A 15,928-nucleotide genomic window follows, 5' to 3' on the forward strand; every position below is an offset into this window, starting at 1 on the left:
TAATAATCTGTAACATCTTTTCATCCACTACAGTCATCAAGTTCTCAGATGGCTAGCGTTAGCTACCTTTCTTGTTGGTTTTAAGATCCTTATTGTGGTTAAAGCTCTGATCAAATCTACAACAAATCTAAGCCTTTTGGGGGCTTATTTGTAATGAAAGGATACTTGACCTATTATCGCCTTTAAAAACCATAATTGATGGGACAACTTTCACTTAAAAATAGTTGCAACCATATGGTTTGGATGGATTTTTGTCACATATTACTCTGAGAGATGCTAATATGGAAATTTGAGATGCTATAGTTCTATCCCTTTTAAGTCTATATCATCACCGCAGTCTTGCTTTCCTATAAAATGCCATTAGGGTCCATACTCAACGAATATTGGTATGAAAATAGTATTTTGTTTGATCAAGTATGGTAGTTATTGTATTCTTACAGTGACTAAGAACACTTCCAAATTGTAAAACAGATGCAACTTGTGAGTGTTCCCTAATTTTTTTTTCCTTTTTTTTGAGCATTTAGTCAATACACTAATCCATGTTTTGATAATATTTTTTATTTCTTCAATGATGGACTATTTGTTATAAAATATTCCATAGAGAGCTCAATTTGATGTTATCTTAAAGATACCTTTTAAAATTGTTTACGAAAGAATGATACAAATTAGACTTATTGTGGTGTTCTTCTATAAAAGCAAAAACATTTTTCTGTGGTATGGTTTAAAAATATACATCTATAAAAATGCATTTTTTCCAATATAATGTGTAACAGACTTAATTTATAAACATAAAAAGCTCTTTTCTAGTCTCTTCTTGTACACAGTTTTCATTCTAGGGAAGATGCCAGCATCAATGAGGTGATTTTTAATAAAATTTCAAAAAGGAGAATTACTCGGTCCATTAATAAATATGGGATGAGGAATTTCAGAAACAGTGGCAGCTGCCTCATCTGGAAATAGAATTTGGTTATTTAGACATTGGGAATAAAGGAAAATATTTTGGAGTAGAGGAATATTTTATCATAAACCTAAAATTTATTTAAAATTGCTCAGACATACAAATGAGATAATTATTTCTTTTGAACAAATTACTGACTCTTTATTGATCTGTTTTGTTTTGTTTGTATCAAGGTCTCCTGATTTTCATGAAGAAATCAAAGTTAAACTCCCTGCTACTTTAACAGACCATCATCACTTGCTTTTTACTTTCTATCATGTTAGTTGTCAACAAAAACAAAATACTCCTCTTGAAACCCCAGTTGGATATACAGTAAGTCCATTTTGTTATATAATTAGCTCTTTGGTCTTAAAAATAGTTTTAAATTTATATGAAAATAATAATAATATTTAAGATATAGTTGGTAGTCATTATTATTTGAGTATTTCTCCGTTTTTTCAATAAAATCATGGCTCTATTCCAAAGAGAAAATCAACATTTGGTTCAATTTTTACGTGTGTCTCCTGCAGTTTGTGATACAGATTTTTCTAAATCAGTTCACTTTGTGGCCTTCTTCTAGTACCAGCTCTCCTTGGATAATAAGAACCCCCTATTGAGTTAAATATTACATAGTTAGTAATAATAATGTTTTAGGGGTCCTGCCTAATAAAGTATGATCCTCTAGAAAAATTCTTTTTGGAGAAGACCTGTTATTATTCTTATATAATTAAGTCCTCTTGTTACTTGATGATATTAGACAAATTTGGCTTATATCAAGTTTTTAAATAGGTTTTCCAAGTAATTGTTTCTATAATAAATACTTAAAGTAATATTGTTTCCTTTTTATTTAAAAGTGGATACCAATGCTACAGAATGGACGATTGAAGACTGGTCAGTTTTGCCTACCTGTCTCATTGGAAAAACCCCCACAGGCTTATTCTGTTTTGTCTCCTGAGGTTAGTATCTCTCATGTTGAAGTTCTTCAGATTGAAAGTAATAGGTTTTTCATTACAAAAATGTTTTTACCAAACAAGGCTTCGCGTTTCTTCTACCTGTAAGTGTGTATATAACAGGGTAATGTCATTTCCCCTATGATTTAAAGTTCCTCTGTATAAAATTCTCTTATTTTTTTAAAAATATGTGTTCATTTCAAAACCAAAGTGATGCATGAAATATAAACTCAAAGAATTTTCACAATGTAACATGACAGTCATCTTTGAATAAATGAATATTTCTTTTCCTACTGTTAGCATTTCACTGAAAGACTGGAGGGAAGAGAACAGATTTAAATTAGTTTCGGAGAACTTTTTATAATTAATGATCATGTGAAAGAAAATAAAGTAGCTCTAAAAATGCAACCCATGACTATTGTTCTGACCTTATTTCTCAGTATTCGCTCTTACTCACTATGCTCTAACCACATAGCCATTACTTCTTCAAATATTCTTTCTACCCTTTATTTTCTTTCTGGAAGTCCCATAATGCCCGCATAATGTCCCACAGGCCTCTTTTTTCCTTTTTGCTTCTTAGACTGAATAATTTCAGTTGTCTTATCTTGAAGTTCACTGATCTGCCAGTCCCAATCAGCTGTTGATCCCCTCTAGGAAATTTTTTATTTCAATTATTGTGATCTTTAGCTCCAGTATTTCTGTTTTGTTCTTTTTAATGCTTTCTGTCTCTGTTAAAATTCTCATTTTGTTTATATATCATCCATTGCTTCTTTGTGTTTCCTTTTAGCTCTTTGAGTATATTTAAGATCATTTTCAAAAAGTCTTTGTCTGGTATATCTAGTCTGGTTTTCTTCTTTGATTTTTTTGCATGCCTTGTAATCTTTTGTTGTGTACTGTACATTTTGATATTCTATTGTATTACTCTGGAATTTATTCCCCGAGGTGTCTGTTCTTAAGCTTGTATCCAGGTAGTGTTATGGCAGAGATTTCTTTGAATGCCCAGAGCTAAGGAAAATAAAATTAAAAAGAACACATTTCACAGTGTTTACAAATGGGCTTTTTGTTTGCTGGTGCTCTCCTTTAGAGCTTAGCCTTCCTAGCAGTGAACCTGAAGAACAGTCCAAGGCGAAAAAGTGAGGCCCTCTCTGTCTTTTCTGAGCTTGTGCCAGTGTCCTGGGCATGTGCTTGTGGCCTTAGGAATCCCCCTGTTTACAGGATTCTGAATGTTTCTGTTTTCCCTCTAGAAAATAGTCTTTTCCTAGTTCTGGCACTCTATGGTATGTCTTAAATCCAGTTTTCTTACACTGATTTAGCTGCTCAGTAAGCTTCTTCTGCGTGTAAGGCAAGTTCTGGGATGGAAAGCCAGAGGTGAGTTTCATGGTTCAGTTTTTCAGGCTGTCACCAGACAGATTGGTAGAGATATACATGCACCCTAGGTCATGCATAGTGTTTACTCTGCTCCCTCTGGAACCAAGACCAGGCACCTGCACCAAGCATGTATACTGCATGTGCCCCAAACTGTGGATGGGCTAGGAGAAAGGCCAACAAAGGTACCACATGGGTTTCTTATCATTTATAAGTTGCCCTATTGCCCTTTTCTTGATTTGGCACTTGCTTAGTTACTGCAACCCTATTTTCTGGAACTCTGGGAAAGATGCTTCTGATTTTTGCTTGTTATTAAAAAATTCTGTGGTGAAATGGAACCCTGGAATGTCTCACTCTGTCATCTTAGCTACTTGATTCTCACTTCCACTTCTTCTGTGGCTCCATGCCCACAAAGTTCTTTTCCTCATGATCCAGGGTACGTCTTTTCAGATTTATGTCCTGTAGAAAGAGAGTACTTCTTTCATGATGCAGTTTATATTTACTTTCCTGGCTTTTTTTTTAATAGTTGGTGACCTTCCTATGTACATGAATTTCAACAGTTCTTTGGGTTTTATAATGTGAGACTTACCATATAAATATGTTTAGATATTGATAACCTAATTTCTATAACTAGTGAACTGTTTCTTTATGATACTTGACTGGATGCATCATTTTCTTCTTAAAACTGGGCAAAGAGGAAGTTACACCTTTGTATAATTTTGTTATACTTTTTCTTCTTGGTTTCAGCCTCTTTCCCCCTTAAATATAGGAGTTCCTTTCACTCTACCCTGTAAGCGCTCTTCTTGGATAGGACCACTGACTGCAGTTCATGTGAATGACACTCCCAGAGTGGTGTAGTGTATACCCTGCAAAATAATGCATGATGTTCTTGACTCCTACTGTTAGTTGATGAACCCCAAATCTACAACTCTGCTTGTCCTTATTTGTCTGGTAATTAAAAATTCCTTGCTACATTTCTACTAGGCTTTTCTCAGATATGTCACGCTTAAAATGTCCAAAATTTAAGTCATTCTTATAGAATAATGTTGTAACTTTTGGTGAGGTAAAAACCTTGGGCACCAATATGCTTCAATAGCATGAAATTACTCTGGCAAATTTGCCTTAGATCAGGTGTCTTCAGCTGTTCAGAATGTGTGTATATTGAACTCCACAAAGCAGATTTATACTTATCAAATTCACAGAAGATGGCAGCATAAACTAGTATGGCAGTTCATCACCAAGATTTTCTCCTGGTCTTGCCCATCGTAATTACCTGTATCTTAAGATAGTATTTTGTTTCTTTGTTCTTGCCTGATTTTTGTCACAGTGAAAAATATATGTACCCTTTCACCAATGAATTGTATTTATAGAAGTTTATTCTGTAGATATATTTGCATATGTACATGCAAAATTCAGCATATAGAGTGTTTTTAAACATAATAGTGGTTACATCAATAGGTGGATGCTTCTCCTTTCCAATTTATTATTTTATTTCATAATATAATGAACTGATGAACGTACCACCCAGTCTGATAGCTAGAACACTGACAATAACTGACATATCTTAGTTGCTCCTCTGCTGTTCTCTATACTTATTCCCTCTAGCTGAATAAAACTAGTGTTTTAAAACTACTTTCAAGTAATTCCTTGTTTTTTTTTTCATAATGGCGATCTTAAAGTTCTTATCAAATCTGTCCAACATATGTGTCATTTTAGTAGTGGCTTCTGTGGATTGTCTTTTCTCATTTAAGTTGAGATTTTCCTGGTTCTTGGTAGGATGTGCAATTTTTTTCTTGTACAGTCTGCATTTTGAGTATTATGTTAGGAGACTTTCCAGTTTCTTCATTCTGCCTCTTTTAACTCTGAGAGTGGGAGGACAGGGGTGACGAGCTCATTATTGAGTGAATGTGAGATTTGAGCCTCCCCGCTAGGCCTCTTTGGCTGTGGCAGGTAGGAGCACCTTGTTCCTGCTTCCCACCTTACCTCCACTGATGCTATGATTGGGTGGAATTCTGGCTTCCCACTCTGTCTTCTCTGATACTACCCCACTGTGTGTATTGAGAGGAAGGGTTTTAAGAGCACCCTTCACTGCTTAGCAAGGTTGGAAGCCCAGTCCCTGCAATCAACCTATGGGGATGGAAGTGGAAATGTGGTTTATTTTGTGGTGTTTGGCTGGAGTAGTACAATTATCGTCTAAAAATTTTGTGTCTTGATTAGCTTGCACCTTTCCTGGTCCTTTGGCTAGAGAGAATAGGCATTTCTTGAGAGTTGTTTTTGTTTGTTTTTTGTCTGTTCCCACTGGCCTTTTTGTGTTACTAGCTTCTCTAACACATAGTCTAGGATATATAAGGCAGAAATAAAACTCAAGGAACTCTGCGTTTTAGTTCTTGGTCTGAGATCCCAAGACCATCTGCATTCTTCTATCCACCTTTCAGAGTATTTATGTTTGTTTTTTTGTATCATATTCATGCTTTTTAGCTGTACTTAGCAGGAAAAATAGGGAGAACTGATATATCCTTTTTTAAAAAATATTTTCTAATGAAATAAGTTTAATTTACAAGTTAGATCAGGAAAAAATGTTTTCTAATCTTTAAAATAAGCTTTGTTTATTTGTGAAAATTTTAAAGCCTGATTAAAACATAATGAAATGTTTAAAATGAAGAGTTAGTAATATAAACCATTAAAATGATATAGATGTGTATTTATTGACATGAAGAGAGATTCATAATGTACTGTGTCAAAAACAGCCTTCAAAATAATATATTTAGTATCACCTATAGAAAGATGTGCATGAAAATATCTGCGTAGGGAAAAACTTGGGATGATATAAAAGGATATATCTTTGGCAAGATAGAATTTTGGGTGTTTCTTTTCTGCTTTTTGCTTTTTGAATCTTTAAATTATTTTGTGGGGAACATATGTTGATTTTGTACTAAGAACAAAAGAAATTTGAAATACATTTACAGTGAATAAAAGTATATTACAGCAGTATTGTTTCTCATTAAGATATTTTTATACTTTTGTTTTTGTAATTCATAATCTAATTAAATGTTTGTGATCATTATATTTAATATACAGGTTCCTCTACCTGGCATGAAATGGGTAGATAATCATAAAGGTGTTTTTAATGTTGAAGTTGTTGCTGTTTCCTCCATCCATACACAAGTAAGTGAGTTTTAATAATTTTTATGATAAAGTTTCACTTGAATGAATTGGACAAATTATCTTGGACTTTTATCAAGTTTGGTATCTGCTCTAAGACTTAGGTATATGTGTCAGTTAAAAAGTATAGATTTATAAGTTGCTTTTAAAGGACTCAGCAAAGCTGTTTTTCAAAATGTCATTTACTTCTTTTAAACCCACATGTGATTTTTTTCTTTAGTTTCTGGTACATGGCAGAATAGAGTTGAAAAGTATTCATCAACTTATTTTATATCTCATAAACTCAGTTTTTCAAATGGAAAGATCTCTTAGTTATCATTTTCTCCAAATTCTTTATTCTTCATGAAACATGTCAAACTTTCCTCAGAATTTTTGTACTTGTTACTTCTCTGGCCCTGGGATGTTTTTTCTCCTGCTATTCATGTGCTTCTCTTCATTAAGATTTCTCCTGACCTTGTAGAGGCTTCTCTGATGACTCTTTTTAGAAATTTAGTAATCCCATAGGTCAATACCGTCTTACCTTGCACTAATCATTAATTTTGCTTCTCTCCCCTCTCTCTTGCACCTTTAATCTCTCTCACTGTCTCTCTCTCTCTCTGTCTCTCTCTCTCTGTGTATGTGTGTACATGCATGTTTATTTATTGGGGTTTTATTTCTTGTGAGGTCCAGGGATGTTATCTGTCGAGGAAAGAGCCTTAGCTTCAAGGACCTTACAGTGTATTGGGGAAAATAATTACAATGCAATAAAATTAGTCCTGTTAGAAACTTTTTTTTTTTTTTTTTTTTTTTTTTTTGCCATGGGTGGCTCCAGGAATCAAACCCAAGTCTCTGGCATGGCAGGTGAGAATTCTACCACTGAGCCACTATTGTACCTCCTAGTACTATGTTAGATAGATTAGCTAAATGCTTTTAAATACAGAAGAGAGAGTTTTCTATTCTGGGGACTGAGATGTTGTATTGATAAGTAGACATTTACTATATAGAGAAAGGAAGGATTGGCAACTCAGATGATCAAATAGCAAGAGCAAACTGACAGTTGTCTTTGTTTATGGATAGGCATGTAATTTATTGCGAATAAAATTTAAAGTATGGGGGAAATCATGATAGATGAAGATAGTAACAGATTATGAGGAACTTTGAATGCTATAGAGTTTAGAGTCCAAGATATAGTGATTTCACTGACCTAAAGTGGGAATATGAGAGAAGTAAATTTGTGGACATGCTAAGGGAAAGCAGGTATGGAGCTATAATGGGTTTAATTTTGAATATGTTGACTTTGAATTGCCTGTGCATTTCAGATGAAGATATCCAGTAGACAGTTGTAATTAATCTGAAGTTTGAAACCAGAGGTAACAAAATAAATGTCATAGCTGAAACTATCCTGGTCCATGTGATTTTCCAGGGAGAAGGCAAGGGAGAAAGGAAAGAATGTTTAAATAGAATTCCGGAGTTCACCAATATGAAAAAGAGTGTGAGGTTCCCGGGAGCTCCCACAGGTTTGATTCTCTAAGAGAACTCAAAGGACTCAGCATATACTTGTATTCAAAGCTATGATTTATTTTAACAGAAGAATGCAAAGCAACGTCTGTAAAAGAAGAAGCATATAGGATGAAGCCAGAGGAAACAAGGTGCAAGCATTTCATATTCCCAGAAAGAAAGGAAGTGTTAGCATAAACCATATTGTTTGTACAAACAATTTAGGCCCAGTAAACCACTTTTATCAGTCAGGGTGTGGAAACTTAGAAAATCTAAGTTCTCAGATGCCAAACAAGGGCCAACTTTATAAGCAGCCTTTCAAAGGATAGCCTTAAGCCTGCTATGTTAGCTCTTTTCTTCACAAGTAGGGTAGGGAGAAATAAGAAGATGCATAAGAAGCATCTCTTTACTATGTTACAAACAAATTGTAATATTTAGGTTTTCTTCAGCAGTATATAGGCAGGCCATGGTAGAAGAATGACTCCAGTGGAGTTTTCCCTTTTCTGATGTTACTTGTTGTGTCTATGTCTCCTGTATTCCTTATATCTCAATAATAAAGGCTGACATTAACATATCCTGTCAAAACATATTCTTTCCTTTAATGAAAGTATTGTTAGTTATCACACTGATTCTTCTTAAATATACGAATTATTTTTCATGTTTATTTTTTCCTAGTGCTATAATCCTGTTACTTTTCTTTTTTTTTTACAGTTCTCAGAATGATTTATCTCTTACTCTTAACTTTGTTTTTAAGGATGCAGATGCATATGTTATACTTATGTGACAAAGCAGGATTGTAGGAAAATAATATTATATAGATAATTTTAGCATCTATAAAATGGAGGGAAGAAATAAAGACAAATCTGTACTAGTGTAGCATCTGGCCTTTATAGTCCTTAAGATTCATACACAAAAGTTTATAAATTTTGTGACTATGTAAAAGAATTGACCATGTATTGTAGCTTTTTAAGAGAAACATTTGAAGAAAATAAATGTTTTGTTGTTTTCTTGTAGCTCTTTGAAATATACTAGAAATATAGTTAAAACGCTGTAAAACATTTTTTATTCATTTAAATACAGGTGTCAAATTAGAGCAATATTAGAATTTTAAATGTGAAGCTGTACAGTGTTACTCCTTTTTTAAAAAAATTATTTTCATTTTTTATGAAAATTTTTTTTTCATAAATAATGTCTATGAAATATTATTTACAAAAAATATTTCAAGTAAAAGTATTTTCAAAGCTCTTTTCTGCCACATCTTAATGTTCTGAACTGCAGCACCTGGCCATTTCTAGATATAAAGGAGTTTGGGAGAGCAAGCATCTACCCTGGGAACAGGCACATAACTACTTTAAGTATGACTCTGTAAGACTGTGGTTCTGTTTGCAGTAAAGAAGGAGTTTTAATTACAGCCGTCAGTATTTAGTCAGGAGACAGAAACCACCAGTAATTTGAATGAAGAATATTTAACATATAATTTTTAATTAAATGGAGTTAAAGAGGATTCTATGATTGTAATAAAGATAACAGAAGTAGAAAGTGGCAAGAGAGTAGCTTAGATACCTAAAGGTAGACCCTGAAGACTGAGACTAAACCTCTGAAGAGAGAATGTGGTTGCTACAGGAACATAATGCCTGCCACACTGTGGTATTGAAGAAACTTGATGGAGGACACCTGCTGTGAACTATGAGCGCTACCACCTCTGTGGTTAATGCTGGGATCACCACTCCCCTTACCTCCCAGCCACTGCATTCACATCTGCTAACCACCATTAGGAAAACAAACATACCAAAAAAACAAGAAGTAAGTCCTTTGTAGTTTTTGAAGCCTGGCATTGTCCTTTCAGCAGCCTCCATTGGCAGAGCCTAACCTCAAGCCAGCTGATAAAGAATAAATGTAGTTTGAAGAATCTAGGTCCAGTATCACAAATAAGAAAATGATGGTGGGTGCTGAGAGCAGTAAATTAATAATAGGCACAGGTTGGTTACTGACATATTTGCCACAATAATTGAGCTCCAAACTAATAATGCACAGTTTTGCTTAAAAAAAAAGTCCTTATTATCAGATTTATTGAGTAAACAGTAGTATTTGAAGTGGGTATTTTACAAAAATAAGTGAGAATACATACAGTTTTTACTTAAAAATAATACTTATACTTTTTTATATTATAATTTAATATGAATATTATAATTTTTGTGATTTATAGTCCTTTACAATTGGAAAATTTAATAAATAATAAATGTTTAGTGCTTTTTTCATTCTTTGTTTTAGGATCCTTATCTTGACAAGTTTTTTGCTCTTGTTAATGCTCTGGATGAGCACATGTTTCCAGTACGAATAGGGGACATGCGAATCATGGAAAATAACTTAGAAAGTGAATTGAAGAGCAGTATTTTGGCATTGAATTCATCTCAGTTGGAACCAGTGGTCCGATTTCTTCATCTTCTGCTTGATAAACTGATTCTTTTAGTTGTTAGACCTCCAGTCATTGCCGGCCAAATAGGTAATTTACTTATATTTGGGGAATCTTGAAGTTTATAATTTTGCATTTCTAACTTTTCTAGGAATGGAACCATGTTTCCTACTTGCTATCTACAAGGGCTATGTTTCTTTCTTTCTTTTTAAATAGTTATTTACTTGTTTCTATTGCCAGAAAATGGGTACTTTCTTTTGTTTATTTTTATAAAACCTACATATAGACTTCTACTCAAGTTATAGAAATAAATTAGTTTATTCTTTCACCAAATATTTATTAAACAATTATTATGTACCAGATATTGATAGGCACTTGCCAAAGCATAATTCCTGGCTTCAAGGATTCTCATAAACTACTTAGGGAAATAGGACAGATAATGTTACGTTCTACAGCGTGTATAATCTACCTAGTCTGAATTTTCTCTCATCTGTTATACTCTACTTAATATAACTCTCTTTCCTCCACTTACTCAAGATACCTGAATTCTCTTTTTTTTTTTGTAACGTCCTGAAAGAAGAGGTGATTCCCATCTTTTCCCCCAAGGTTTTCCCCCTACTTTTGCTCACAGCTTTTTTTCAAGTTCTGCCAAGATGACCTTGAAAGAAATTTCAGCTAACCTATTGTAGAAATTTTGTGCTGAGTGATGGCATGAAGGAGATGAATATTCATTTTCTTGGATTTTTTTAGGGGAGACTTATAAAGAGTGAAACACTTATTCTTGAGTCAGGCATTTAAAGATGAATAGGAATTGGAGAGGTAAAAACTATTCTAGGAAAATGAAAAAGCATGTGTATAATACACAGATAGGTGAAAGAAGTTGGAAATTTGAGGGTAGTTTTGAGTAATTAGTTATAAGTTGGAGGGTTGGTAAGTAGAGATGATGTTGAAGGGAAAGATGAAGTAACATCTTTCCATGTCCCTTTAGAGAATTCAAACTAATATTTAGTAAAGAATCAGTAGCATTTTAAGGGTCTAGTCTTAATTAGGAAAGTAATATGACCCAGTTTGCATTTTAAAAAGATGGCTATGCTGTGTGGAGATAGATTGAAAGTTGGAAAATCTGAAGGTAGGGAGACAAATTAGAGTACTTACAGAATTTCATACAAAAATGATGAGGTAGATGAAAGAACAACAACAAAAAATCTGTTAACAGCTTTCAAGATTTAAAAAACTGAAGAACCTAGGTTGAGTAATCCAGATCTGCAGTTAAATAGAAAATAAAATACCAGTGCTTTTCATTAGTAGGTGGTTCTTTTCTTTCACAAATTTTTCCCTGTTCAGAACAGAAAACACTTACTGGAAAAGTAAGTAGTATCATCATTTTACATATATGCTGAGAAAAAATGTAAAAAATTACTCTGTAAATTTAAGCATTTAGAAAATAAAACAATGTACAAAAAAAATGATGAGGTGCTGATAAAAGGCAGGTGACAGAGCAATAGAAAAGAGGGTGGATTAAGAGGTATTATAGAGATGGGGGTACTGTTAAATAAGTCATAGGAGAGGAAGGTTGTAAGAAAATATTGTTAGCATTGTTGGAGACTGTATGAGTAAAACAACAATAATAATAATAACAGCAAACATTTAACTATGTCCCAGACATAGTGCTATGTGCTTTATATTAACATATAAAATCCTCATAGCAATTTATGTGGTAGGTATTATTATTAACACATTTCATGAATGACTAAAGCCATGAGCAAAACACTTAAAAAATTTGCTAAGGGTGCACGGGTAGTTCAGTGGTTGAACTACCACTTTCGTGCAGGAGACCCGGGTTCGATTCCTGGACCATGCACTCAAAAAATAAAACAAACAACAACAACAACAAAAAAATTTGCTAAAGTCACGCAGCTTGTGGTAGAGCTAAAATTTGAATCTGCTTTAAATTAACTCCAGAGCCTTGCTGTTATCTCCTGTACTTGAGACATGTCCTCTGGTGAAATGAATAACAACAACTTTAGTCAAGATAGAAAACAAATTACAGGGAATTAAGAAGTAAGTGGTAGACGATGACAGAAATATAAGAACGTATTACTTTTTTAGGAAATTAGGAAGAGGAAGAAGGGTTCTGTAGGAAATAAGAATGGAGAGATTTTAGCATACTTATTGCTGAGGGGAATTAATGGGGTAAGGAGAAAAATATAAGATATAATAGAAGGGTTTGTTAATGAAGCTAGTATATAAAATGAAGGAAAACTGAATGATTACTCATATAGCTGAGGAATACTGCTCCCTTTGAAAGGAGTTAAAGGTGGTTTTAGATTGTGATAAATTTGTAACAGAAAATCTAGAATTATTTGTGCTGTATACATTTTTTCTGTGAGATAGAAAAGTAGATTTGCTAAGACAGTTAATAGATAGACCTGAATTTTGAGAAGGATTCTAGTGGTTTGGAATGGCTTTATATGAGTAAAAAGAAAAGGAATTTATCAAGAATGCAGTTAGGATTGCTAAACTTCACTCAGGTTTCTCTGTTTCCAGTCTTCTTTCCCTAGTTCAGAGTATATAGATTAATATTCCTAACGACCACTTTATCTTTATAAATTTTAATTGGTCTAATTATTTGTTCATAATTTCCTGTCTTGATTAAATAAATCATAGAATCTGAAACTCTTATTTCTCAGTACATTGTAGATGTTCAGCTTGCACATTTATTCCATGTGCTACCAAAATTTCATAGTTTTGCCAAAGTTCTTGTTATATATTGACTTGAATGTCTGAGCAGATATATCTTAGCCTGGATTTTAAGGACTTATACATTCTTGTCTCGACTTATTATTCTCCCTTCTCCCCCTACCATCTTCCAATCCTTTTACAACTCACTCAGTCAATCAAATTGCTTATCTGCTATTCCCTTTTCTTAGGTTGTATTTTTAATAATCTATTTTTATTATTGATATGCTAACAATTTTAACAAACATAATGTGTTCATTATATGATGTTTAAGTTTTTGGTGTCATCTTTAAAATGAGAAATTGCTTTTCCAAGTTACTATAAAGCATAAATTTCTGTTTTCTAATCACATGCTGTGTATTGTTTTACAAAATATGGGGTATCTGTTAGGTAATGTTCTTTGACTAATGAAACCCATGTGAATTTCATGTTAAGTTGGTAAGATGAAATTTTTCTGTCCATTTAGCTTAGAAAGCATTTTTGGTTTCAGTTAATAAAAGATGCCATTAAAATCAACATCAATTATCTTTATATGCTTACTGTGTATAATCACTATGCTTTAAGAATTTAGAGATAACAAAACCTTGATCTTCTTGAAACTTACAGTCTAAAAAAATTAAACCAAAAATGTTTTCCTTCTTCTTAAAAGTTAACCTAGGTCAAGCATCTTTTGAAGCTATGGCATCAATTATAAATAGACTCCACAAAAACTTGGAAGGAAATCATGACCAGCACGGCAGAAACAGCCTTCTTGCATCATATATCTATTACGTTTTTCGCCTACCAAATACTTACCCTAATTCACCATCACCAGGTAGTTTATTCTTTTACTGTGAAACTGTCTTGCATAGCTATTTAACCATGGCAGGATTGAGTTAATCTTTTAGTTGATAGCGTGACCCATTCATTCAGTAGGAAACATTCATTGAATTCCTGCTAAATGCCAGGCACTCTGCTAAGTGTTGGAATTAGAAGGATAAATAACTTATATTTGTAGGCATCATTATTTATACAGCTTCTTTTAATTCAATTTAGAGATTTTGGTTGAGTTAATTCTTGGAAATGAACCTCAAAAACAACCTTTTATGTCTCCGGAGGCCTTTTAGCATTCCTTGTTAAGATAAGATATATGGGATCCTACCTTTGTTTTTTATTCAAAGTGCTATGAGTTAGAAATATAATGGCTCAGTATTTTCTTGATAACCCTGTGAAGCCTACAGCAATATAAGGAATTGTTCTCTAGAAAAGTTCTGATCTCTTCATGGTAAATAAGATAAAATAGACTTTTTGAGTAGAACATAAAGGTAGTTGCTTTTTATATATAAGACATTGGCATAGAGATGGTGGTCATGATGGGGATGTCTTAGTTTTGAATGCCTCTTTAGTTAATCTTTCAGTTAGCTAATCATTATATTGTGCATACCTTTCAACCTGTTCACATATTTGTCTTTATGAGACCTCATTCATCACTACCGAATATGGTAAGTGCGCTTTTCCAGCTATTAGCAATGTTAGTATTAATTATGGTGACAAATAATTATGATGTTCATTATGTAAATTGGGAAAATTAATAATCTGACTATATTTTAGCCCACTTAATTTCTTTATTTAATTACAGAAAGAGAAGCAATTGACTCTGATATCCTGTTTCATAATTTCCTGTCTTGATTTTTAAATCAGTATTTGAGGCTCTGAGTGTCTGATTATGGAGTCTATGTAATGGTTCCTCCATTTACTCTTTTATTCAGTACAGTATTAAAATTCCACAGATTTTACGAAGCATCTTTTTTGCATGTCAACATGAAAGACTATAAATTATTTAGTTGATAGATATATATCATTTGCAAATAGGACACTGAGAAAGATTTCTAAAAGTAAAAATAGGGTAGATTGTAGTTATAATTGCTGGACATTTTTATATTCGTAAAACGTGATTTGAAGATGTTGTCTGGCTTGATTTTAATCAGGCAAAAAGAGACTAATTGATTTTCATATAACCTGGGCTCTTAGAATTATCTTTAGTTTTTTGTATGTATATTATGAAGATGCCATTTTTGTTGAATTTTCACTGAGTGAGATAGAAAAATAAAGCATAGTCTCATTTAAGAGATATAGATAGTAAATTCCCTGATGTAGACAATCAGTTGGCTCACTCTCTAATAACCTGAGTATCAAGAGGCAGAGCAGGAGGGGTGAGGGAAAAAGGAAAAAGCTGGCACATTTTCATTTCTAGATACACCTATATTTAAGTGAAGATAGTGTGCATCAGTATCTATGTGTTTCCTATTAATTCTGTTTTTTATTGTACATGTAATGTATAATCAAGAAAAATTTAAGAAATAATGATTTTATTTATAATTCATATGGGTTTATCAACTATTGAAAAATAAAGTATCTTTTGCATTGCTATCATTAAGACCTGAATTTTTTTTTCCCTTATTCATAATATTTTTTCATTTAGAAACATAAGCAATTCATGATCTTTGTGGAATTTTATAAAGTTTCAGAGATGTTTTTCAGGTCCTTTACTGACTAATTTTAATTATGTTTCATTTTATATGCAACTCTAGGTCCTGGGGGTTTGGGCGGATCAGTGCATTATGCCACAATGGCTAGATCTGCTGTGAGACCTGCAAGCCTTAATTTAAATCGCTCCCGGAGCCTTAGTAATAGTAATCCAGATATATCTGGTACTCCCACATCACCAGATGATGAAGTACGGTCAATCATTGGCTGTAAGGTAAACTGAAATTTGTGTCTATAAATTTGGTTTTCAGTTTACAGACATATGGAAAATGTCCAATTTTTAATTTATTCTTTATTTTTAAATGTATTTGAGTTAGAAATAAGCAAGAAATTATATGTGCGTATTCTATTAGTTTTGTA

At 33.0% G+C, this 15,928-nt stretch overlaps 1 protein-coding gene across 7 annotated transcripts in view; it reads left to right on the forward strand.

Moving 5' to 3' along the window:
- Positions 1-15,928, forward strand: part of DOCK7 (dedicator of cytokinesis 7) — a 444,028-nt gene that overhangs the window by 227,258 nt on the left and 200,842 nt on the right. For 6 of the 7 annotated variants that reach the window (XM_077149435.1, XM_077149436.1, XM_077149437.1 and 3 more), the window contains exons 17-22: positions 1,132-1,270; positions 1,792-1,893; positions 6,331-6,417; positions 10,162-10,393; positions 13,692-13,856; positions 15,613-15,782. In XM_077149435.1, the coding sequence (XP_077005550.1) occupies positions 1,132-1,270; positions 1,792-1,893; positions 6,331-6,417; positions 10,162-10,393; positions 13,692-13,856; positions 15,613-15,782 (895 nt within the window). Of the gene's footprint in view, positions 1-1,131; positions 1,271-1,791; positions 1,894-6,330; positions 6,418-10,161; positions 10,394-13,691; positions 13,857-15,612; positions 15,783-15,928 lie in introns of those variants that run through there. The other variant, XM_077149441.1, reaches the window with a different exon arrangement.

This window comes from Tamandua tetradactyla, chromosome 2 (genome assembly GCF_023851605.1).
Source record: "Tamandua tetradactyla isolate mTamTet1 chromosome 2, mTamTet1.pri, whole genome shotgun sequence".
NCBI classification, from domain to species: Eukaryota; Metazoa; Chordata; class Mammalia; order Pilosa; family Myrmecophagidae; genus Tamandua; species Tamandua tetradactyla.